This window comes from Urocitellus parryii, chromosome X (assembly GCF_045843805.1).
Source record: "Urocitellus parryii isolate mUroPar1 chromosome X, mUroPar1.hap1, whole genome shotgun sequence".
In the NCBI taxonomy this organism is placed as follows: Eukaryota; Metazoa; Chordata; class Mammalia; order Rodentia; family Sciuridae; genus Urocitellus; species Urocitellus parryii.
In genome coordinates this window covers 121,581,795-121,609,118 of record NC_135547.1, presented here as the reverse complement: position 1 = coordinate 121,609,118, position 27,324 = coordinate 121,581,795, and the positions used below count along the sequence as shown (strand labels likewise).

At 38.5% G+C, this 27,324-nt stretch overlaps 1 protein-coding gene across 1 annotated transcript in view; it reads right to left on the bottom strand.

Moving 5' to 3' along the window:
• Positions 1 to 10,324: 10,324 nt before the first annotated feature.
• Asb9 (ankyrin repeat and SOCS box containing 9) overlaps positions 10,325 to 27,324 on the bottom strand; it is a 30,690-nt gene continuing 13,690 nt past the window's right edge. The window contains exons 3-7 of the mRNA XM_026396754.2: positions 21,801 to 21,908; positions 19,876 to 20,026; positions 18,221 to 18,355; positions 16,319 to 16,510; positions 10,325 to 10,449 (exon numbers count right to left, since the gene is read on the bottom strand). Coding sequence (XP_026252539.1) covers positions 10,325 to 10,449; positions 16,319 to 16,510; positions 18,221 to 18,355; positions 19,876 to 20,026; positions 21,801 to 21,908 — 711 coding nt within the window. The remainder of the gene's footprint in view (positions 10,450 to 16,318; positions 16,511 to 18,220; positions 18,356 to 19,875; positions 20,027 to 21,800; positions 21,909 to 27,324) is intronic.

The following is a 27,324-nucleotide window of genomic DNA, read 5'->3' as shown; positions in this document are numbered from 1 at the left end:
GGCATATGATTTGCCCAAGAATAAAATAGCTAATGACTGGAAGACCTTGAAGTAGAAACAAGATCTTTCCCCCAATATGCCACACCCCCACACCAATACAAAGTTCTTTCCACAATTCTGTACTGCCACAATAAAAAAGTGAAATAATAGGAGGTTGCACACAATTCAGCTGGAGTGACTAAATACTCATTAAATTAAACAGCCTCATCCTCAGCTTGTGTTTAAGCCATAAAGGTGAGGCACAGTTGAAAGGGACATCATCAAAATATCTCCCTTGCATCCCACCACATTATATTCTTCTAAAACAGTTGACAGGAGCCAACATCATTGTGTATGGCCTAACCATCCCTAGAGGACAGTCATATCTGGAGCCAGCAGATATTATCTTCTAAAATCTGACTATGCAAATTTTTCACAAATTCTTCATTCAATGACATCATATTGGTAAGCTTGAAATTGGCCTTTGTGGGCATATTTATACCACAGAAATTGTGAAACACTACAAATCAAATCTTTATATTTTTGGGAATTTTGGATGTTAGATATTTTACCAGCATCAAAGGTTATTGTCTGGGCCAAAGTAGACAAAACTAAAATGTCACTGTGTTGTTATTATGTAGTCTGGTTGAGTATTATTTTTTTTAGTTTTTGTTAAAGTGGGTCTTCTATATTGAGAGCAGCTATATGTCAAATATTGCCTTGTTATTTCACATTTGGGGGGGGGATACAAGCCTCCTCATTAATTTCTGAGTCATTATTTTTGTGTCTAAGAAACTAGTTCAGAGAAACTCATTATTCTATGACTCTCTACTTAAAGAGAGACCTCTGCCCACTACGACAAGCCTAAGAATATGAAAGCTTACAGGAAAAGTGATTTGTTTTGATAACTTCTTCCAACATAATACAGCTGGAAGTTTCATGTCAGACTAAAGTTTCCTCTCTCCTAAAGTAGCTGTCTTTAGTACTGACCCAGAATGGAAATCATATGAGACACAGAAATTCACAGCCCAAGGAAAATGATCTTCCAGCTTCATTTAACAACCAATTTGGCATCACCACCACTGGTGGGGATCCATTGTAGAACATCTGCCTTCAATCCACAGATTATTGAACTAAAGACATAAAACTGCTTATTCATTAATCAGGGGGAAAGGAGTCACCATTGGCCAGGCAAGGCAAAGAGAATACATTTAAAGCCTTAGAATCTGAGACATCAGGAATCTTGCTGGTCCATCTTTCCAAATACCTGCTGTAGCATCTTCTCTATAGCTGGCACTGGTATATGTTTGGTTCTTCCTTTCTTCTGCTAAATCCCCAAACATCAGAGCGCATTTTCATTAAAACAAACCAACAAAGGAAGTGATGGGATCAAAAGAACTTATTAATGAACCAAAGGGCACAACAGGGATTGTTTCCATCACTAACTGTTGTCATCTATGGGCTGCGCAGGAATTTTTTTAAAATTCCATCATCATTAGTTAGTTCCAAGAGACAGTCATACTCGAAATACACTTCTAAAAACACCACACTTAATGTCCATTCTGGAAAATGCAGAGATGGAAATGGCCAACGTGATATTTCTAGTTAATAAAATCTTCCAAGAAAACCATTTGTGCCTCAAACTCTCACTCTTAACTTCAAGGAATCCCTAGACATTCCTTGGATGACAACTGACTCTAGTAACCCTTACTATTCAAACATTGGTCTAGCTAGACAAGTATATCTGTTACAGACTATTTACCTATTGACTGTTTCAGTTGGGTTCATGCCATCAGTGGTCTCCAAAAAGTAAAGATTGACTTGCATTTGTGCTGTTCCCTCCATTTTCTTTTCTTTTTTATGACAAAGGGAATAAAAGACTACTGTCCTTGGGAACACATCCTATGTGAAATCCTGGGGGAGAGAAGCCAATGGATTCACTTATGACCAAGAACATGGCATTCATAATCCTTTAGTTATCATTTGGTTATAAGGAATAGAATCTACTCCAGCTAGTTTAAATAAAGGATAAAGATCTCATGAAACAAGGATCTGTATAGATTCCAAGTTCCAGAAGAAGCAGGAAAAAAGAAGATAGTTTCAGGAAGTTTAATGATACCCATACATAAATACTTACTCTGTGGTCCCACCATTAACTTAACTCACTTACCCATTCTCTTGAGTGACTTTATCACTTGATTTAAATCTTCCAGAAAAGGAATGTGTGTTACCACTGGCAGTCCTACAGATCCACTACCCTGGGAATTCTGTCCATGCCAGTCTCATTAGATAGTAGGCAAATCTATGTAGGACAGTTTCCTATTCTCAAGACTAACAATAGGGAACAAAATAAGGTAGATCAGGAAAATGGAGGTGGAAGACAAATCCACTAGCATTTTTTTCTCAGTACTCTAACAAGCCAAAGAGTGCCATAGCCTGAAGTTAATTTTTTTAATGAATAATGATCGGGATTTGCACATTCTGAAATTTACCTCTGTAAATTGATTAACAAAGCTGGCTTGGACTTAAAAGGAAAAATATATCAATCCATGTACAAAGGTAAGCAGTCAGCCATTCTGTCATCTAATAAGTTGATTCACTGTGGGGAAAAAAACTCAACTGAGTGAAAATGGTTGATCTGGTAACCTGGAGCAGACCCAGATTGAAAGGTACAAAGGATCTGACATTTGTGTGGCAAGAAAAATCATCGTAATATTAATTGTGTTTACTTCTCACTATGAGGTTAATATTTCTGTTCTTCATTGCTAATTCAGGAGCAGAGATCAGAAATCTTTTTTCTGTGAAGGACCCAATAATAAATAACCTAGTTTTTTCAGGCTGTGTTATCTCTGTTCCAATTACTTAACTCTACTGTAGTGCCAAAACAGCCATAGACAAGATGTACATGATGGCTGTAGCTGTTGTTCTGGTAAAATTTTACTTACAAAACAGAAGGCAAGGTAGATTTGGTCTGCTAACCATAGTTTGCCAACCTATTTTTTGATCATTTCTCTTCCTCCTTCCTCAAACACCTAACTTCTTTTAAACATATACCATCAGAGACTACAATCCATTACCCCATTTTGTTATGATCATAAAGAAATGTCTGGTTTTTATACCTAGCTCTCCATTTTCCTCTTTTTTGTGGGGGAGGAGGGTAGCAGGGATTGAACTCAAGGGTACTCGACCACTGAACTGTGACCATATTTTGTACTTTATTTAGAGACAGAGTCTCACTGAGTCACTTAGTGCCTCGCTATTGCTGAGGCTGACTTTGAACCATGATCCTGCTGTCTCAGCCTCCCAAGCCCCTGGTGCAGGCACTGCCACACCCAGCTCCATTTCTTTTATACTTGTCATTGTTCTTGGCAATTTTTCTACTCATGGAGAAGAAAATTCACCTTGCATCCTAGTTTCTCTGTCCCTTGAAGTCTTCACCTCCAATGACCTTTTCCTCTAGTCAATTCGCTCACTTTTCCCTATAGGCTGTCATCGACAATAACCAAACTACTTCTAAAATCTTGCCTTCAATGTTCTCACTAACTATCAATCCTCCTTCTCTAATTATCTTACTCTAGTGTTCCAGATACCAATATTTCCTTGGCTCTCTGAGGCCACTGGAACTTCCAATCTATTGGTCCTACTACTTTTTCACTGTCTACCAGCCTTGCCCTCCCCATTCACCCATCCTACTTGCCCAGTTTAGATAGCAATCAAACCCTTGTGCACTCCCCTTAATTCCATTATCTCACTTCCCTAGTTCTTCATCTATGCCACAGCTGCTCTTGAGCACTGAGTGTGACTGGAGGAAAAACCCAACCATGACCACAGATCTCATGTAGGTGTTGAACATATGTAACAGTCCTAACACAAGTTTCGAGAAAAGTTCATTTTTCCTCCCTTGGAAAAAACTAGTTTACATTTTTTCTGTTCTTTAACCCCCCCAAAGTCACCTCCTCATACTCACTGTTTCTGTTTAGCTTAGAAATAGAAACTATCGAAGTTTGTTCTTCCCTGGGCTCAGAAACATTTGTGCTGCATAGTTGCAGGCTGTGGTTCTCTAAAGACAGGCATTTTCTGAGTGGAGTACCCAGTTTCTTGTTTGCATTTCTGTGAATCACTGAGGGGATTGTGCTAGATTTTTCCAGAGCTGAAAGGGAGCGAGCCCTAACATGGGGAGACTGAAAGGGAACTGGGGTTTGGAGGTGGGTCCCAGAAGCAAGTACTCATGTCTCCTTCCCACACAACACCTTGGAGAGGTGGCATAGGATTGAGAGAGAATGGTTTCAGGATCTCTCTAGAAAGGCCAAGTCTCATTGTCAACCTGAGCATTAGGTTGCATGGCTGCCTCAGAGATTTCTGCCTCCAAGGAAGAGTAACCAGAGATCTTTTCTTGCTTGTCCTAGGCAACACAAGGCCCTTGAAATCTCCACTTTACCCTTCAACAGGGTCTGTATTTTGACTGAAGTTGGATCTCCAGCCAGGGTGATGATGGTTCAGGACCAAGTAAATTCATTTCAGAGAACTAAAAGAATTAAGGCATTCTTTATATCCTACATTGAAAAGTAAGATATAGACCCAATACATCTGATTCTATACAATGTAACTCAGAGGAATAAATTTTTGCAGGTGGCTTTCTGGTGCATTCTTATTTAAATGAAATGTACAAAATGTGAATTCAATGAAAAGCAGGGTGATACCATCCACGGTATTCTTGATCATAGCCAAATATTTGCAATGCAAATACTTAGGCTTCCAACTATGATACAACAGAGGTATCTTCTTGAACTTAAGAAGTTCAAACACCTAGGATATCATATTAAAATTCCTGCACAAGCCTTTGGAAACATCTGATTTTATGTACTAAAAAAAAAAAGGAAGAAAAAAGGAAAAAAAACACCCCAAGCTTTTCAAAAAGGGCATAGAAAGTTAGAAAATCTCATATCACCAAGAGTGAGCAAAGAGGCCTTGGGTGGGGAAGAAAGTGAGCGGAAATCAATTTTACTTGCTTCGGTCTCACAATGGATTTTGCAAAGTAAAGGGTAGAAAATCAATCTTGTCAAATCAGTGAGAATTTATACACTTGAAGGAGTCTAAAGGTCTTGGAGGGTGTATTAGGCAGTAGAATGTTCTTGTCCTCTATCACATTGTGGAGACTATAGCACAGTGGTTGAACTCTTCTCTGTACTGACAGGACTGTGACAAGGATTTTTGCCATGTCTCTCAAGATAAGGTGAAGGCAGCAGCCAAATGTGAGATTGCCTTCTTTAGTGCCAGCCCAAATATCTTGAAGGGCAAGATGGGAGAAGACAAAGGAAGCCCTCAGTGTGCCTGTTCTTCGCTCACCAGAACAAGTCTCCAGATTGCATCTAACAGAAGGCCCCTTATCCTGCCTCCAAAGTTATGTGGCCCTGGCATTTGAAGTTGTTTTGGGGACCATCTGATAGAACTGGCCTCTTTGATCATAGAGTAAGTCCATTCCACACTTAATAGTGACATCACCAGGGAATCTGAAAGAAAACCAGGGTGTGGAAGCTGGGCTTTGAGCAGAAAGGAAGCCCTATACTTCTCTGAACTTCACTCTCTCAGGTGTGGAGATGAGCACTGAAGAGATGTCAGGAAAGGCAAGGGACTGATGTCTTCTGTCCCGAGGAAGATGGTCAATATCTAGGCCAGGAGGGGACCTGTGGCAAACTTAGGTGCATTTTGTAAGCATGTTACTCAGCTTCCCTTCTGGTTTCCAGAAACTATAGAGAATCCTCTAGTAAAATATCTTCCTAGTTGGAACTGACCTACCAAGGTGTACAGAAAAGTCATGAAGGACAACATAAGAGAGAGAACAGCACTCTACTACCACATCACCCCCTAGGCAGGAATGCCAATGGCCTTAAACTACTAAGAAGTCCCCAAAAGGAATGGAGTCAAACCTGAGAAGTCTAATTTCCTGTCCCCATGTGCACCTTCATTTTTTAGCACCAAATCTGATGAATTCATAATGATGTGATTAAAGGAAACATGTTGTCTCTTGACAGAAGTCGTATGAACTTGACTTCTCTGTGCCTCAGATTTTTATGTGCAAAATAGATATAACAGTACCTATCATAGAGTATCATGAATATTATAGGGGTTGGTGTTTGTAAAATTCTTAGAGCCATGCTGACATACAGTCATAGATTAAGCACTATATATGTTTGATGAAATAACAAAAACAATCATTACTGTTATTATATATTAAACTTGAGACAAATAAACATAAAAATTGATGACTATGAGCCATTAATAAGTATGGTAGGAAGAGTTCTAAGATGCTCCCAAGATTCTATGGCTCTGATGTACATACTTCTTCTGCCAGTAATTCAAACACTAATCTAGGTTCTCCTATGAATAAATTTTGTAGATGTAATGAAGGTCCCAAATCACTTGAGGTTAATGTCAGAATATTATCCACTAGGCCTGATCTAATCAGGCATGATGTACAGAGGTACAGAGTTTTTTCCATATGGTCATGGAATAGGAAGTCAAGAAGATGCATTCCACCTGGCCTGGAAGAAAGTCAACATTCACGCTAAAACTTCTGATGGAGGCAGTCACATAGCGAGGAATTGGGTAGTCTCTGGATGTTGAGAGCAGCCCCTAGCTAACAGCTAGCAATAAGACTAGGGCCTAAATCCAACAACCACAAGGAACTGATTTCTGCCTACAACAAGTGAGCTTGGAAAAAGATCTATGTGCCCCAGATAAAAAACCTTTGCTCTGACCACACCTTGATGTCAGTGCTGTGAGACTCTGAACAGAGAATCCAGCACCCTGTGCCTAAAACTCTGACCTATAGACACTATGATATGATTAATTTGTGTTAAGTCACTAAATGTGTGATAATTTGTTACTCGGCAATAGAAAACTAGTATGGCAGGAAAGAAAGATCAAGAAAGAGACAAAAACAGAAACATACACAAGTGCATGAACATTCTGTGTTGTCCTAAGTCCAGGCAGCTTCTCCTCTGCCCTACCACATTACAGGGAAAGATTTTACCAGCATTACTGACAAAGTTGGTCCAAAATATTCTCAGTTCAGGAAAGAAAAAGTTCATTTGCCTTATCAAGTTGAGCTCATGGGAAGGTTCATTCTGTGCCCACCAACATCACTGGCAGCACAAGTCTGACTCATCCTTAGAAACAGCAAGTTTGGTCTCAGTCTGGCTCAAATGATTAGGGAAAGGTCTGTGTGGTGTCTAGGCCTAAACTTGGCACAGCCTCCCAGTGTCACAATGAGACCCTTGACCTACAGACTTATATCTGGCTCAACTTTTCAAGAACTACTAGGAAATCAGGCAGGGGGCTTTTAGGACCCAGAGGCCAGAGCTTTGGGACTGAATGAAAAAAAAAAAATGGAAGGCAGAGTATGTAATGGTTAAGAGCTCTGACTTCCGCATTAAACTCTGGCTTTACCATCTACTAATTGTATGCCTTTTTTCAAGTCCCTTAACCCCTCTTCACCCCCATCTGTGAAATGGGGCTAGGAGTTGTGAGGATGCTTATAATTCACTAATGCATAATGCCTAGCTTTTAGCAAGCCCTCTAAAATGGGAGCTGTTATTTAGTTGCTTTTGATGTTGACCTGGTCTTACACTGAAGCCCTAATGCTGGGCTTTTATCATATTATAAAGGCCCAACCCTGTGCCCCAGAATAGAGAGCCTAAGCACATCTTGATCCCTTGTTCAGGAGCTCCTAGTGTCTGGCTAATGACTGATCATTCTAGCCTGGTACATGGAGTATCAGACCATGTCAATCAGCCCTTTACAAACCCAGAATAAAAAAATAGTTATCTTTCCCTGGTCCCTTCCTCTCATTTTCTTCTTTTATCATAGCATGTATTGTGCTAGCAATGTGCACTGTATAGCCAGTGTTTCTACTGAATAAAACCAAGCAAAATGTAATATAATGACAATATGAGATTAGTCTACAAAATACGTAAGTTTGAAAGTTAAAAAACAGAGAGAATGGTTACCATTTTTAAAAGATGGTTTCATGAAGCTAAGTTTACATCCATCATTCATGAAGGTAGGGTCTATTAAATGTCACTTAACCAACTTTGATTATACAATTTGAGGTTTTGCCATACTAGGATGACAAAGCATTCAAAGGTGTATGTTACTTACAAATATAACCACATCTAGACTCATAAAAGGATGCTATTTAAATAGAATCGTCTTTCTGAGCATTGCTAAGTAAGGTGACTTGAAATTTCCCTAAATAGCAATGAGAGAGGTGGTGATGGTATTTTCCCCATTTGTGAGGATGACCATCTATTATATGGATTGGCAAATTGGTTAATTGCCTGGAATATTTAAGAAGAAAGTGCTGTTCTAGTAATTCTGTTACAATTGTGGATTAAACTCAGTGGATTTAACTGAAGGAAGATTAACATAAGCCAAGGTCTGTCTGATGTATTCTATATGAAAAAACAGGCTATTTTTTAAACTGATGTTTTCAAAAAGAAAGCTATAGCAAAATGCCTACAACTTATCCCTTGGAAAAAGATTTTTTGGCTACAGGGTAAGATTCAGGAAGTGAAATATCTTCATTGTTGTCACCCTGGTGTGCCTAGAATAGTGTGTGGCAGAGACACAGGTACTAGAAAGTTCCTAAGTAAATGAACTCTAACAAATTAATGAAATGAAATTGATTATCAAGTGGCAGGATACTGATGTTCATTAGCTGTCTGAATTCTGAGCATTAAATGTATACATGGTCAATTTAAGAAAAAAACAAACAGGAGGAAGTGAGGTTCTGTAGTCACATTTGAATTACTGGGTACTTTGGAAAAGAAGCAAACCTGGTGTTAGTGGAATCTATCACCACAAAGTTTTCATTCCTGAATGGAAATTTCCAGAGCCTCTGTTGTAAACCATTTTATGATGGATCATTTATGAGAAGCAACCCTTTTGCTTGTTATCGTGTGACAACAGCGCCACTTGCTGGGAGAACAAGTTGAACATTTTAGGATAATATTCTGGAGGTTCTTTTTTTTGGGGGGGGGGTGTTGTTGGGTTTTTTTTCCACATAGCAAATTAAATTTAGAATCACAGAAAAAAATGTATTGGAAATATCTTTAAAGATCATCTAGACCATATGTCATCTTATTACAGATACATATTTTCCTTAAGTAGTTATGGTATTTTCTTTCTTTCTATTGATGTAATAGAACCCTAAATTCATCTCTTAGACAGAATTGAAACTATAACCATCAGTGCTAAACTACATAACAGGTTTCCCATAAATCTGAAACTGTAAAGTAGTTAAAATCCATTCATTGAGTATCTAAAGAGCACTGTCCAGTCGAGATTTCTTCACTGATCTGTGTCTATCTGTTCAGTTTAATATAGTAGTCTCTAGCTAAGTTGTGGATATTAAAATATTGCTAATAACATTCAGAAACAGGCTTTTTTATTTTACCTAATTTTAACTAATTTGAATTTTTTGATTAGTCACATATAGGTAGTGCAGGGTTTCTCAACCTGGGCACTAGTTACATTTTGAACTGGATAATTCTTTGGTATATGAAGGGCTGTCCTATGTATTGTAGGATGTTAGCAGCATCTCTGGCCTCTACGTGCTCTATGACCATAGCTTAATCTCTCAGTAAGGACAACCACAAGTGTCTCCAGACTACCAAATATCCTCTGGATGGGGAGCAAAAATCACCACAGCTGAGAACTACTGGGTTAGTGGCTACTATATTGGACAGGACAAGTCTAGAACATGTTCAACTTGTATATGACATTTTGGTTGAGAAAAAGAATTTGCCCCTATACTCTACTAGGGTGTAGTAATTTTTTCATAATAACAGGAAAAGTTTTAAAAAGTAAACAAAGAAATGTTTTATATTCCCATATCACAGAGATGGAGCCAGGACAGTAATACTGGAAAATTCTGCCTTGGTCAAAATTCCCCAGGTTCACAACAGAAAGCCTATATTTTATTCTGGCTCCTCTCTACTTGATCTCCCTGAGTTTAGGTGCATTACCTTGGAAAGGTAGTATATACTGCCCACCTGGTAGGTTTTCTGTAAAGACTAAATTGAATGATGTATAAAATGTTCCTTCCTTAGCACTTGTCATGTAGCAGATGTTCAAAAGAGTAGCCATTATTTCAGACATTCTTTCAAGTCAGGGGCAGGGGACATCTTAGTGCCTTCCAACCAAAAATATAAAATACCTAATGTGTTTCTATTAAGAATAAAAAAAACTAGCCAAGCACTATAAACCTAACTTTATTTTAAATTCCAGTGGCTACAATATTCAATGTTTATCTGTTGTTTTTGAATCTGTTCCTTTGACTCAATTAAAGGTGTAGAAGGAACCGTTTCAGCTCCTCCGGGAGAAGGAGTCCAGTTATCTTATGATGCTGCTGGATGCCAAAGCACTTCCGGATTCTCAGGCGGCATAACTGCATCAAAGAAGGGGGCCCTGGGGAAAGATCACGAGACAAGTCACACACTGGTTTCATTGATCTAAGACTGCTTTTCCTTTCCTATTTTAAGCATATAAAATACAATATTGTTGTAAGTAAATAATATGGTACAGTTTAAGACTGTTTTTGTGAAAGGCATTTTTAAGCCATATTGTCTCTTTTGTGGTATCCAACTGAAATAAGCTCATTGGGTTTTAATTTAGAACAGAGTGCAAGAAATTTAAAACTTAGCCTTACTAACAAAAGCTTAAGAAAACTAATTTGGGAATTACACAGCTACACGAAAATTCTAATAATGAAAATAAAAATCATGTTTAATGGCATTGTTGTCTTTTACTTTTAAAATAAGGTAATATTTCTAGAAGCAAGCATGTCTTTTTTATAATCTTAGCAATTTATAAGATATTCAAATAAAATGAGCAATCAGTGAATCACAAGTGTATGCTATCTTATTAAGTCACATTTGCTTTCATATTCTGTATTCAGAGCTATCCCAAAGCTTCAACTCATAGGTAAAAAGTGAACTAGCATAAACCTTGCCTGGGGAACATTCAAGAGTGGCTTTCAACAGAGAACAGGTGGGGAGAAGGGAAGAAGTACTTGCTCCCTAGGGGACACTGGGCAATGTCTGAAGCCATGTTTTATTATCACAGCTTGGATAAAGTGCCATTGGTATCTAATGGGTAGAGAGTCAGGGATGCTACTAAATATCCTGCAGTATACAGGACAGCTCCCAACTGACCCAAAATGTCAATAATGCCAAGGTTGAAAACCCCTGTTACAGAGTAAAAGGATAGGGAATGATTTTTCACTCCATCCCAACTCCCTGCATCAATTTGTAATGGAAATTCTCTTTGCGTTATTTTAAGCAAAGGAAAACTATATACCCTCAAAAATTCCATAAAACAGTAGCCCACAGTCCGGGCTGCACTTTGGAAATGTCTGGGGATGGGGATCTTTAAACTACATGATGCTGGGCCCCATCCCAGAAATGGTGCTTCGATAATTGTTGACTGGGGCTTGTGCATCTGTATTTTTTAAAGGCATGGGCCCTGGCTCATTTTATTGTGCAGCTAGGATTGAAGATACAATTGAAAGGAAACTGTGGTCTCTATTTTCCCATATTGCTACAAGCTACAGGGTAAACTGAGTTACACATCTCTCAAGTAATATAGAATGAAGAGAGGTAGAAATAGAGAAACATAATTTTTTAAATGAACTCAAGATTTTAAAAGGGCCCTAACAGCACTTTTAGAATGGCTTTGTTGGGATTCAGGGCATCTTTCAGATTATGTCCAGTGTACCCAAAGAATAGACTAACTGATGGCAAAGAAATATAACTTAATCTAATCTCACTAAGGATGATCAAAGGATGTGATTCATCAAGTGTGCTAGATACACTGTCAGGGACAACTGTAGGAAATAATGATAAAAGCATTATGAAGAACAAGACCTCAAAACAAGCCCAATAGAGAATTATGGAAAGCATGACATCCGAGTAAGGTCAATATAACTACTGATGACAACAAAATAGCTGTTAACTAAAAGATCTAAACAGAAACTACTCAAAAGAGAAAAACACAAATGGCCAATAAATATTTGAAAAAATGTTCAACATCTCTGGAAATCAGAGAAATGCAAATCAAAACTACACTAAGATTTCATCTCACTCCTGTCAGAATGGCAGTGATCAAGAATACAAACAATAGATGCTGGTAAGGTTGTGAGGAGAAAGGAACACTTGTATATTGTTGGTGAAAGGAAGTCTAGTAGAATAGAGGAAGGAGAATGGGGGGGACAGGAGGGAAAAGCAGGGACTGTGAACTGAAATCAATTTCCATGCATGTATGAATTTTGTGAGGATGAACCCAACTATTATGTATAACTATGAAGCTCTAATTAAAAAAAAAAGAATAGCTGCTGACTTTTTACTGCATGTAGCATGATTACAACTGTAGTTCTAATTCCATATAAACAGAGCTGAAAATTCACTACAGTTTTGGAGCCACTTGTTGGCACCTACTTTGCTCATTAATAAAATCAATTAACTGTATTTATGAATTGGCATATTCCTTTGGGTCTTGCCTTTTTTCTCCCATTTGGGGTGAAGGGGTTCCTGTCATGCTAGACTGAGAGAGTCATGTTTAGTTCTCACTGGGTTCAACAAACACTGGTTTAGCTGCTTATCAAGAATAGTGGTATTCTTGAAATACTTTCCCTTTCCCTCTGAAGAAGGGGAAATCCTGCCTTTTCTAACAACCATGCAAAGCCCAATTCAGAACATGGCTGTGTTTCACCTGATGTTCTCCTGTCACTACACCATTGAAAGAGGACAGTAATTTAATTAAGCCGCTTCCCTGAGCACAGAGAAACAGGTGGACTGAATCAACAGGGACATCCAGACAGAAATTGCCGCATTCAATTTGCATGTCCAACTTTCTGCACTTGTCTGGCACCATTTCAGGTGAGTTTTCAGCCTGATGGGAGGTGACCTCACCAGAATCCCAAAAGTGGTGCACGGAGGCAAAACACATCATTCTCTCCAGGGGCAAATTATACTTTATTTATTTATGGTGTTGGGGATGAAACTCAGGGCCTTGTGCATGCTAGGCTTGAGCTATGGGCCACAGACCCCTCAATTTATATTTTGTAAATCAGCTATATCCTTGGCTATACTTTTGCTTCACATGTGAACTGTAAAGCAAAAGAGTTAAAGGAACCGAAATCTCTAGGAATGGTTTTGGGAAACAAAGTGGAAAGAAAGAGCCAGAAAAGGCTATTTGAAAATCTTAAAAGATAAACTATACTACAGAGCAATAGTAACATAAACAGCATGGTATTGGCATCAAAACAGACTGGTAGACCAATGGTATAGAATAGAGGACACAGAGACTAACCCACAAAATTATACTTATCTTATATTAGACAAAGGTGCCAAAAACATGCATAGGAGGGAAGATAGCCTCTTCAACAAATGGTGCTGGGAAAACTGGAAATCCATATGCAAGAAAATGAAATTAAACCCCTATCTCTCACCATGCACAAAACTCAACTCAAAGTGGATCAAGGACCTAGGAAATTAAACCAGAGACTCTCCGTCTAATAGAAGAAAAAGTAGGCCCTAATCTTCATCATGTGGGATTAGGCCCCAACTTCCTTAATAAGACTCCTATATCTGGCTGGGGTTGTGGCTCAGTGGTAGAGCACTTGCCTAGCATGTGCGAGGTGCTGGGTTCGATCCTCAGCAACACATAAAAATAAATAAAAACAAAATAAAGGTTAAAAAAAGACTCCTATAGCAGAAGAATTAAAACCAAGAGTCAATAAATGGGATGGACTCAAACTAAAAAGTTTCTTCTCAGCAAAAGAAACAATCTGTGAGGTGAATAGAGAGGCTACATCTTGGGAGCAAGTTTTACCCCTCACACATCAGATAGAGCACTAATCTCTAGGGTATATAAAGAACTCAAAAAGCTAAACGCGCGCACGCGCGCACACACACACACACACACACACACACAAATAACCTAATCAATAAATGGGCCAAGGACATGAACAGACACTTCTCAGAAGAGGATATTCAAACCAATCAACAAATATATGAAAAAATGTTCAACATCTCTAGCAATTAGAGAAATGCAAATCAAAACTACTCTAAGATACCATCTCACTCCAGTCAGAATGGAAGTATTATGAATACAAACAACAAAAAGTGTTGGTGAGGATGTGGGGAAAAAGGCATACTCATACATTGCTGGTGGTACTGCAAATTGGTGCAATCAATATGAAAAGCAGTATGGAGATTCCTTGGAAAACTTGAAATAAAACCACCATTTGACCCAGCTATCCCTCTCCTCGGTCTATACCCAAGGGACTTAAAAACAGCATACTACAGGGACACAGCCACATCAATGTTTTTAGCAGCACAATTCACAATAGCTAAATTGTGGAACCAACCTAAATGACCTTCAATAGATGAATGGATAAAGACACTGTGATATATATACACAATGGAATATTACTCAGCAATAAAAGAGAATAAATGACATTTGCAGGTAAATGGATGCAGTTGGAGAAGATAATGCTAAATGAAGTTAGCCAATCCCAAAAAACAAGTGGTGAATGTTTTCTCTGATATAAGGTGACTGACTCATAGTGGGGTAGGGAGGGGGAGCATGGGAGGAATAGATGAACTCTAGATAGGACAGAGGGATAGGAGGGGAAAGAAGGGGGCAGGGGGTTAGCAATGATGGTGGAATGTGATGGACATCATTATCCAAAGTACATGTATGAAGACATGAATTGGTGTCAACATACTTTACATACAAACAGAGATATGAAAAATGTGCTGTATATGTGTAATAAGAATTGTAATGCATTCCACTGTCATGTATTTGATCCACTTCTTTTTTAAAAAAAAAATCTTAATAGATTATTTGACAGAGAAGGATATATATATATATATATATATATATATATATATATATATATATTAAAGTCATAATATAGGGGAGATATATATATATATATATATACACACACACATATATATATCCTATATTATGACTTTAAGGAGCCCTTAGGTACTTTTGCATTTGTGGACCCCTTTCCCAATAAAAATATATTAAAAATTATATTTTACAACTATGTTGGTATAAGGATGAATATAATCCAGATTGAGTTTTATTCGTTTTTCCTTCTGATTTTAAAAGAAATTAAGATATTTCTGTGGGCCTTGAGGCACTAGAGGAGAAACTGGCCCTGTATATATGCATAGCATTTTTTGAAAATAAGAAATCACCAAAATGCAGGTAGAATTGGTCAGTAATTATCTTTCTTACTGTTTAACATAAAAATGGCTCTGTTTGATTGTTCCTTCTGCCTGGGTCAGTCTTCCCTAGCCCTGCCAGCACCAACAAGGAGTACAGGCATATGCCAAGATGGGAGCTTGGCATGGCAAGTACCCTGTGGCCATGAAGAAGGAGGAAGAATTCCTTGGCCTACTTTATATAGTTCTATTCAGAACTGTCCCAAATTTTTAGTATGTGGGGAGAAAAAAACAGACTACATGACATAAAAATCCTTGTAGTGGGCAAGTCTGCTTCAAAACTCACAACCCCTAAAACTTGACATAGTCAACCCTCTGGTAATAGAGTAGGTGCTGAGCTGGCTGCTGAATTGCCTCTAGAATAATGAAGATTGCAGTGAGGTGTCTCCCCAACCTGAGAGATCTTTGTTTCCCATCCTAGATCCACACCCCAAGAAAGTAACCCTCCTCCTATACACACCACTCAACCACAATGTTTAGCTCTTTGGGTTGAGTGTCAGTTCTTATTTATGAAGGAGTATGAACTTATTGTTGGTTCACTTATAATAGTAAATGTCTATGAATTGGTGTGAGTTATTAAAAAGAAACCCTAAACTCTCTATTAGCTACATTTTAATTCCACAATTCAAATGTCCAATAGTCTATCCCCTCTGTGGTACAATGAGACATCCTGGAGCATCATGGAACACCAAAAAGGATTCTGCTGTATCATTCTAAAGTATGTTTTAGATAACTTTAATCTGTAAATTATTAAATAACAAATTAATTTTTTGAAAACTGGACTACCACATATATGAACATTAGAACATCCCAAACAGCATGTCTCTGACATGCAGAACAATAGGAGGGCCATGCACAACATAACCAATATCGCACCCTGTTAAATACTAACTAGTCATAACTTCCCCACATTTGGTGATGACAGATGGTAAATTTGTATAGGATTGTTAGTCAGAACTTAGTAAGTACCTGCCTCTTACTAAGGCTGGAAGGAGTCTTTATGGATTAGAGCTTAAGTTCAGGCAAAGGAGAAGCACCTTCTCTCTCTAAGAAGAGCTGGGTCAGAGGGCTCTCTGGAGGCACCAGCTCCACTGGACGTTTGCCTTCAGCATTCTTGGCCCTGGTGTCTGCTCCAAAGTCCATGAGCAGGCACGCCAACTCCTCACTGCATATCCTGGCCACTACGTGGAGAGGGGAATCCAGACCTTTGCCTTTGTTCACACCTGCTCCTAAATAGTCATAAGAACAAAAGAGGGTCAGCCAAGGAGCAGAGTCCAACCATCCCATTTCTCAAAGCACAGAGCCTCAAAATTCTCTAAGAAAGCTGATCCATGGTGAGCATGGCAATTTGATCATTTGATTCTATTTAATATCATGAGAAAACCATTTGACAATGTGCCTGAATGTACAGCATGAGCTAGCTACCATATTAAGTGAAAACTGTGCCACTGAGCATTATATGTCAGCAAGATAGATACAAGAAAAATCATGGTGGCATGAAAGCTGCACAGTCATTATTTAAATAGTCTTAAGTACTGGCCAGTATAGGCTCAGAAGGAGGACAGATACTGAAGTCCTAATTATACCAAGCAGCCAATTGCATACACTGAACAATCACCACAGGTTTTTAAACTTGGGACTTCAAACTGTGTGATTTGGACTATAAAAATCAATCAACTCATAAAGACATCACTTAGGTTGGGAGAACCAATTGCAAGATCAGAGGGAAGGTGGCCAAGACTCCTCTTCATAAGTAAGGTGTATTTGTAAGACCATCTCCACCTAATTCCACACTGATAGTCTTGACAAATCCCCACCTGGTCCAGATCTTGGCTCTTATTGTGACATGTGGGGACACGTGGCTTTGCCTGAGATGCTGTCCCTGCAGCAAAATGAGAATCTATATCCCCTCAACAAATGTGAACTTAATTGAGGAATGAATGACAAATATGGCCCTTTTCTGGATAGTAGCTTAAAATCTATTTAAGGTGATAAAGAAAAATTAAATTATAGCATTTGCAGGAAAATAGATGAACCATTTTGTTAAGTAAAATAAGCCAAACCCAGAAAGTCTCTCATATGTGGAAGCTTAAAAGGAAAAAAGGAAGGGGGTGAATCTCATGAAAATCAAGAGGAGATCAGTAAAGGAAAAGAAAGGGACCAAGGGTTGGAAGAAGGGAAAGTTCAGGGGAGTGATACTGGCCAAATTACATTGTTATATTGTGTGCATGTAACAATAAATCCCACCATTGTGTGCAACCATACTGCACAAAAAAAATGAGGAGAAAAAAATCTATCTAGGGTGATGGGAGAGAGAGAGAGAAAGAGGAAAGACAGAATGAATGAATCTCCTAATTCATAAAAATGGCCACCAAATGAATGGAAGGCCAAAATATACCTATAAGAACATTCATTTCTAAGACTCCTGGAGTCTTAAAAAATGAATAGAATTAAAATGTGATAAAATGGTGAGAAGGGGGCTAGATAATAGCAGGGAGATGAAAAGGAAAATGAGGAGTTTTCAATGAAAGTGTTTACATCAGGCTAAAAATTGGGCTAGTTCAATTTCAAAATAAAGAGAACTGGTGAAGATGGTCCCAAATTGGAAGACTCAGCCCAAATCCCACAGCACTGCAGTTTATGCAGGGCCTAATCATAGACTGGGCAGAGGAAAGAGAAACTAGTGATCATGGAAGACCACCCCTGGGAGGAGGTATCATCATCATCATTATCATCATCATCATCATCATCCTGATTACAAGTTAAACAACTAAAGTTCTAACAAAATAAAATAACTCCCCATAGAAACACACTCAGTACAAACTCTGATCTGGCCCAACTCCACTGCCTGCACTCTTTGCTACAACAGAAAGATTTTTAAAATACATTTAATTTACTTTTCATTTTCTTTCCTTCTTTTGGTTTGTTTTTTGTCCTACCTGACTCCAGAAGCTTCTTGACACAGGCTATCTGCTGGTTTTCACAAGCCAAATAGAGGGGCGTGCCCAGGTGGCTGATGTTACGGTCAATGTCGCCCCCATGAGCTGCAAGGGTCTCAATGCACTCCGCATGGCCTACAGTCCAAAGCAGGAGTGAACAGTTACAGCACATGTTCCCTTGGCTAAGGAAACAACACTGTCCCCATTTTTGCATGTTTAAATTTGTCAGCAACATATCCAGGGATCAAAAGTGGTTTTCTTCATATAGAATAAGGAATGATTTTAAACACAAGTTGTGATCTGTAACTGTTAAGGGGAACTGCACTTGAGCTTCCCAGCCATGGTAAACAACCAGCAATCATCCACATGTTTCAATTGTTTGTGGTTTTGTAACTGGTCTGAGTTGGGGAGAGCTAGGGAGGAACAGGAATTAAAGTGGATCTCAAAAAGAAATAGCATGATGTGGGTCACAAGACAAGGAAGGAAACTTACAACCTCAGCAAGGCTAGGCCTGGGAAAAACAGGCCAGAGTGGGCATAGGCCAGGCTTAGAAGAATCTGGCAAATCCCACAAGAGAGGGTCCAGTCTGGTAAACTAGGTATAGTGAAAGCTGAATCACTCTTCCGTTGTTCAGAATGCTATTGTTTAAACATTGATCCTTTAGGTTTCTCAAGTTATACCATTTTAGCTACATGTATCCACTGAATGTGATAAATTAGTGTGTCCCTTAATAAATAAATGTCACCAGGCATGGTGGCACATGTCTGTAATCCCAGCAGCTCTGGAGGCTGAGGCAATAGGATCACGAGTTCAAAGCCAGCCTCAGCAACTTAGCAAGATCCTGTCTCAAAATAAAAGAATAAAAAGGGTTAGGGATGTGACTCAGTGATTAAGTGCCCTTGGTTCAATCCCCTGTACAATAAATAAATAAATAAATAAATATCAATGTTTTGGTAGGTAATTATCATATGGGTTGGGAAGCTATTCTGTGAAAGCCACTGGGGAAACAGAAAGCACACGGGCAAAGTATAATTATGATGATAATGATGAAACTAAACATCAGAGAAAAGAAAAATTTGTAATTTTATTTTTTGTCTCAGAGTTAAGAATATCAGTGAACCTGTGGCTTTATGAAAAATATTACTCCCCCAAATGTATGTACATCTTATAGTTCCCAAAATTGAAAATTTGTTTCACTTGGCAAATTTTGGTGGCCTTGAGATACTATTTCTTGAGGTCCCAAAATAGAAGAATATAATTTGTTTCATAAAACTGCTTGATTTCTATAAGGTCACAGGTTCAACAATATGTTCCACAAATATTGATGGATAGTCTAATAGGTACCAAGTCCTGTTCCAGAAATATAATGGTGAACATTCCAAATGCTCTAAAAGAGAGATTCTTAAACTTACTGTACTTCATCATCAGTTGGAGGGCATGTTAAAACAAACACAGATGGTTAGGCCCCACCCCCAGAGTTACTGATTCAATGGGGCCGAGGCTACATTTACAGGCCCCCTTCTGCTGATGCTTCTAGTATCAGGACCCCACTTTGAGAATTACTGCTTAAAATATATACCTTTTCTTCCCTCTTTCAACAGTAAGATGCTTCTTGAAAAACTTGGTGGAAAACCTAAAATTCTCAACAGATTTACCTCTCTTAGCAGCCTCATGGATGGGCGATGCGAGATCACTCTCAGGATGGGGGCTGGCTCCATGCTGCAGAAGCAAATTCACACAGTCCTGGCTGCCACTGATACAAGCATTAAATAAGGGAGTGTGCCAGTCTGTAGTCATGCCATTCACCTAAGGGGACAAAAAACTCTAGGCTACACACAGCTATAAAATGGGGAAGAAAACAAATTCTAGAAGGTTGTTATGAAAAACTGAATGAGATGTCAAATGCAAAACAGAAAGAATGTTACTGAAGGTTCTTTCTCCTCCATGCCCTTCCCAAGAACATGAACTTTGTTAGAGTGATTTTCAGTTTCCAAACTAATCTTATTTTAAACTTTCATCCTGGACTAATCCAATTTCCTCATAGCGACCATAGTAGTCTTCTAAAATTGTTAGAAAGTAATTTTTAATCATGTAAAAACATGATTTTCATATAAATATAGAGTTAACGCAGACCAAGGATTTTATTCAACTCATTCATTGACAAGGGAACCAGTAAGATGGTAAGTAAGACTGGTTCAAAGAATTTATATAGTCAGTCAATAGACTGCTGAAACATATTTGCTAATACATACAAAACTAGCTAATGCTCTAAAAAACCATAAAACTATAATCTTTGTGGTGATCTTTTATAATGTTAGAAAAAAGACAGAAATTTACAGATTAATGTTTGGGCTATAATCAAAAAGTAAAAGCAAAGCCAAATGCAGACACATTCTTCTATGTCACTAAATAATTATTTGATGATTCTGTTAAAAAATGACATTGTGAAAGCAATGAATTTATTCTCACATTGTATTTACAAGCAAAGCCAGGATCTTAATGAGGTACAAAAATGCAGAGTACAAATTTTAAGATGTTCACTCTTAGTGTTGCCCAAGACCCTAGAGTAAGAGCTTCTATGAAGTTTGCACCATAGATGCCTCTCTTGCTTCACGTCAGCCCTGGTCCTGTTTCCAAGTTTTGTATAAGTTTCCCTAACCCAGATATAAATCAGATGATGCACTCACCTCTGGCTCTCTATAATTTCAAGACAATAAGGTAGCTTGTGTTTTACTCTCCCACCATTAGGAATGAGTCAAAAATTTGTTCACTTTCACTTCCAAACCTTTGTATTTGCTGTTCCCAGTAGATGGGAAAGCCTATCATTTCCCCTAACCCATTATTCAGCTGACTAATTCCAACAGGTACTGTAAGTGTCAACTTAGATATCATTTTCTGTAGGAAACCTCTTTTGACTCCCTCTCTTCCCAAAAGAAATACATTAGAGAAACACTTCTTTGTGCTCCCAACAACCATCTTAGTGGTGGTTTGTAAGAATAGCCCCAGATTCTCTCTATCCCACTATGCATATCCCTTTGCAACTCCTCCCAACACAAGATGGAGACTGTTTTTCCGATCTTTGAATCTAGGCTTACTCATGTGAATCACTTTGGCCAATAAGACAGTAGCCAATATTATGCAGAAAGAGCCTGCTCTTCTTTGCTATTCTTGTAATCCCTGCTACCATGTGGAGAAGCTGAGGCTGCTTACTGAAGTATGAGAGACCACACAGACATTTTTCCATCTCCCCAGACATCCCAACCAAACATTTTATGCTTTCTACAATACTTTACTACCCTCCACCCACAGTAATGAAAGCAGAAATACAGCAACTGTTTAGCGGTGGGTGATAAGAAAATGCTAGAAACTCTAAGCATGACTTTGCAGCAAACAATTCAGTATTTCACCTTTCACTATAACGAACAAGTTTGATGGACATAATAACTCTTCAAAACACCACTCTTCATATTTCAAACCAGGCTCATCAAAAGTGCTAGAAATTATTCAGAAGGGGTAGAAACTGTCATTTTTCATTCTTAGATAATATTTGTCTCTAAGATATTATTTGACCTGCACTTACCTCAGCTCCATGCTTTATTAAAATACTTGCACAAGGCAGATGACCTCCAAGACAGGCTTCATGGAGTGGAGACACACGATCTGCTGTGGTGAGGTTCACAGGCCACCCCTGGCACAGCAGAAATGAGAAGAGTAAGAAGTGCAAAACAACAATGCCCTGGGGTTGGTTTTCAGCCATGATTCCAGTACTTATATGACAATTCTTCTCAAAGTTTTTTATTGTCACACACCACATTAAGGTGTTGATAATGATGTAAAAAAAAAAAAAAAGAAGAAGAAGAAGAAACTGCCCTGCAAGTATAATATGATACAATCATTAAGGGAAACGGTTTGGCAGTATCTGTTCCAGTTGATGAGATACATGTCTACAAACCAGCAATTTCACTCTAAGTAATGTCCACTATAGAAATATATACCTAGATAAATATACAAGAAAGTTCACAACAGCATGGTAGCTCAAAACTACAAACAATGAAATGGCCATCAATAGTAAAGTGGATTAATAAACTTGCATACAATCATTCAATGCAATATTGTACTGAACAAATTATAACTGCAAACAACTGCAAGGATGATGCCTATGAAAATAATGTTGAGCAAAAGAAGAAAAGACCCAATATGAGATATACTGAATGACTGCATTAACATAAAATTCAAAATAAGGCACACCTAACATATATTGTTTCAGAATACACACATGGGAAATAAAACCTTAACAAATCAAGAAAGTCAGGATATGGTTACTTCTGTGGAAGAGAGAAAGTGCAAGGGGAGCAATGGGGTAGGTGGTCCTTTGGGGGAGCCAGCAATGTGCTATTTTTTTTCCATTTCTTGACCTGGGGGGCAATCACATGGCAAAATTCTCATTACCATTACTATTGCTTAAATTGCACATATGTGTTTAAGTTAGTTTGCTTGTTCTACTTCTCAAATTAAAAGTTTTCAAGTTAGCATATCCTAAATTGCTAGGTTTAACAAGCAATTATGAAATTCTAACAAGTTAACCAGTGTCTCTTTCTTGTAGGACAATTATAAGGAAACTTCAAGGGAACACAGAATATACTACATGTGTCTTTTAGGAAACATAAATGTGCTTTATTGCTTTAGGAAAGTAAAATGTTCCTATTAACTAATAAAATCTTTCTTGAAAATATAACTACTATATTTGGTAATACACCAGATTCAATAATGTATGTGATAAAAATACCACTTTTATCCAATTTTTCTTCTCAAAAGAAACCAAAATTCTGTTCCCTGATGACATTTACTTTTGTTCTTGGCCTTCCTTTCTCTGTCTTGGTTTTAACAAAGGGATGAGCAAAACAACAATTCATGAATCAAAATAGTCCACAGTCTATTTTTTTGTATAGGGCAGTAACTAAGAATGATTTTTATATTTTAAATGGCTGAAAAGAAATCAAAAGAATACTTTGTGATACATCCAAATTATTTCAGTGTTAAAGTTTTACCAGAATACAGCCCTGTCCACTCATTGTCATATTGTTTGTGACAGCTTTTGCACTGCAACAGCAGAACAAGGTAGTTAAAACAGAAATTAGTTTGCAAAGTCTAAAATATTACTATCTGGTTCTTTATGGGAAAATTGCCAACTCTGGTCTTGATAAAAGAAAAGAATACATCATTTCTTACTTTACTATTCATACTTGACTTAACTGCCCAGTTAGGCAGGGAAATTTTTTACAGATTTTTAAAAAGTAGTTTCATCAGTGCAACAAAAGAGGGTATAATGTCCGTATCAGATACAAATGGTTGGAAGACAGGTCCAGGCACAACACTCAGGTAAAGGACAATCACAAGAAGAGTGGCCCATAAGAAAAGGTACACAATGGGTCAGCAAGGCAAAGCAAGCAAGGAGTGACCATGAGAGCCACATCACCTCCAGAACCATGCAGTTGCCACCTTCAACTAGCATGTAGAATTTGAAAGAAGATTCCTTCTAATCCCACCCAGCCAAGTCTGCACAATCTGACACAGGATTTTCCTAGTTAGTGCTTATTAATAATAACAAATATACAACTAAGAATAATGAGGGAAAGCGTAAAATGAGCTTCCACCTGGCTGGCTTGCACACCTCTGATCTGTGAGCTCTTCAATGATTATGAAATGTCACCTAATCTCAGCCTATGATCAGAAGATCTTTTGGGTGGGTTCTTAGATCTGTATAAAGTCAGGGCACAGAGGAAATAAAGTATTTGGGACCTGGCAACTTTCTGTCCAAGCCCCAAAATTCTTATACTCACCTACATTGAACCAACTGACCACAAAGATGATTAGGATTTTTCCCCATCCACAGTTACCACAGAAAGGAAGATCATGAACACCTGTCTCAGTCATATGCATAGAAAACATCATTCCCTCCTCCTTTATCAAGGAGGTCACAGCCATTTAATGTGAGTTTCCTACAGGCCCCTTTTCTCCACCCCTAAAATCTCCCCACACTTCTCCTATTTTCTTTTTCTTTGCTCCTTTCTTTGAGGAAGAAATATATGAATTCACCCTGACAGCCAGTGCCTTTTCAATGCCCAAGACCTATGTCTATGACCTTCTGTCATCCACCTTCTCACATGCATTCATTTCCCAGGTCTCTCCTTTCTGGCACACCTTCCTTTTATTTTCAAATTCTTCCCTTCTGTCAGTCCCAACCCTCTGCCAAGCTACCATTCTATGCCCTTCTTCCCTTCACTCTCCCTTTTTTTTTTTTCAAAACTTGCTTATGCCCATTGTCTCTCCTTTTTCCCATTCATTCTCTCATCTTCTACCCATGCAATCCTGTCGAAATGGCTTTTAAATATCTCCAGTGGCTTCTTTTTTGTTGTTTTTATTTTTTGTTTTGCTTTTGGTACCAGGGATTGAAGCCAAGGGTGCTTAACCACTGACGTGCATCCCCAGTCCTTTTTTATAGTTTGAGACTCTGTGTGGTCTTGCTAAATTGCTTAGGGCCTAAGTTGCTGAGGCTGGCTTTGAACTCATGATCCTCCTGCCTCAGCCTCCCAGGCTGCTGGGATTATGGGTTTGCACCCCCCATCTCTGCACCTGGCCAGTGACTTCTTCTTTATCAAACCCATATGTAATATTCTGTCCTTCTCCTCCTTTCACCTCTGAATTTGCTACATATTCATGTTGACCTCATGAAACCTCTCCTCTGACTTTTAAAATCCAGCTCTATCTGATTTTCAACTTCTGATGACCTTTTTTCTCTCTTTGACCGACTCCGACCTTTCCTTCTTGTGGTAGAACAGAATGGAAACATTAGCAGTTTAAGAGCTAACAGGCTGTGGTTTTGCACACTGACACACAGCAGCTCTGCATACTGACATTTAACCGTAGGGCTGGCAGTAGCTAACAGGTACCCATAACAGATAACCACTGTAGCAGAAGCAGGAACAATGTAGTGGGGACAGATCAATCCCCCTTTAGGCTTAGTGCAGTCAAGAGTCCCTAAGCCGTATGACCTAAGAGTACCTAGGCTATTGACAAGCTTGTACCCATATAAGGAATGTAGACTGCACCCTCCAATAGAAGTGCACCAACTCTGTTGCCTTGATGTACCCAAAACGTGCTTATGTATAAAAGCAAAAGCCTGGCCATGCTTGGGGCTCAGACTTTGGGAGTCATCCCTCTGGGCCATGGCGCCACTAATAAAATGTTGCTTCCATATCTCAGTGTCCTGACCCTCATTTCCTGCTACACTCTAATCTTTTTCTTTTCTCTCAGTACTGACTCTCTCCCTTTACCCCTTTCTCCCACAACACTCCACACACACGTACACACAAACTTACCATCAAATCTAAATCTCCACCCATGGTACATTTTCTATTTCCATGCTAAGACATAACTATCTTGAGACCCAGCTAGCAACAAACTCAGCCTTTGCCAACCTGAATGAAAGCTCCATTTTGCCAACCACGATTCTCTTGCCTGCTCCATCATCTTGTTTAATAACCTAGAACTGATGCCTTAGGAGGGAGGACGGCAGAATGGTTCCCAATTCCCAAGTTCAAATATTAGCACCATCACCAAGAAAGTGGTGTGACCTTAGGCTAGTTACTTATCTCCCTGATCCTCAATTATTTTTCTGTAAAATGGGAAGTGTACTTGTCTTAAAAGATGATTATGAAGACTTAAAATGATGTATGAAATATTTAGCACTCATTATGTAAAATTGTGGATGTATAACCGACGTGATTCTGCAATCTGCATTTGGGGTAAAATTGGGAGTTCATAACCCACTTCAATCTAATGTATGAAATATGATATGTCATGAGCTTTGTAATGTTGTGAACAACCAATAAAAAAAATAATTTAAAAAATTTAAAAAAAAAATTTAGCACTCAGTAACTTCCAGGCATTTATTATCTGAAATTTGTTCTTCTTTGTCACTTAGCCTTCAATCAGCTGCCATATCCTAAAGATGTACTGTATCACATTGCCAGTTATCTTTCCTTGTTTCCACCCTGATAGTGACTTAGCCCTTTAAGAATCACAGGGGGAAGGATCAGGAGTTTTATTCTAGTTTCTGAAAAGCCAGTCCTCACCATTTGCTCGTGGTGAGACATTACTGAAAAAAGAATCATCTGAGGAGCTTTAGGAACGTCGTGATATCCAGGCTCCGTTCCAGAGCAATTGCAATAGAATCAAAAGAGGATGAATTCAGTCATCAGTATTTCTAAGGGCCCCCACAGCCCAAGGGGATTCTAATGTTCAGTCTTGAGACAAAAAGGTCACTGATATGGTCAAGTGGTAGCTTGATTGCTTTCTGTTGACCTAACAAATCGCCATTGTTGTTTTTTAAATAATTTTTATTGGCATGCAATACATATAAAAATGTTCACAGATCCTAGGTGTAAATCTCAGTGAATCATCATAAAGAAAACATACCTATATAACCACCAAACAGGTAAAGAAAACAAGCATTACCAGAAGGCTGCATATGCCTCATTCAAATTACTACCTACCTCTCATCCCCAAAGATATTCATGAAACTAACTTCTTAGACCATAAATGAGTTTTCTGTGGGCTTGAACATTATATTAATTGATCCATGAAACATGAATTTTTATGAGTGTGCTTGGCTATTTTTATTTCAACATGTTGGTTGGATTCACTCATTCATTCATTTTCACTGCTATATACAATTTCACTCAATAACTACTATAGCTCAGATCTGGAATATCCTCCAAAGGCCCATGTTTTAAAGGATTGATCCCCAGTTTATGGCAGTATTGGAAAGTGGTAGAGCCTTTAAGAGGTCAGGCCTAGTGGAAAGAAACTAAGTCACAAGGGGCTTGCCCTTAGAGGGAATAATGGAACCCTTGTCCCTTCCTCTCTCTTTTTCTGTTTCCTGGTCACCTCAAAATAAGCAGTTTCCTCCATCACCGGCTTCTTCCACGATGTACTTTGCTGCCATAGACCCAAAGCAACAGAGTCAAGTGACTGTGCACTGAAACATCAGAAACTATGAGGCAAAACAAACATCTCCTACTTATAAATTCATTTTTTTCAGG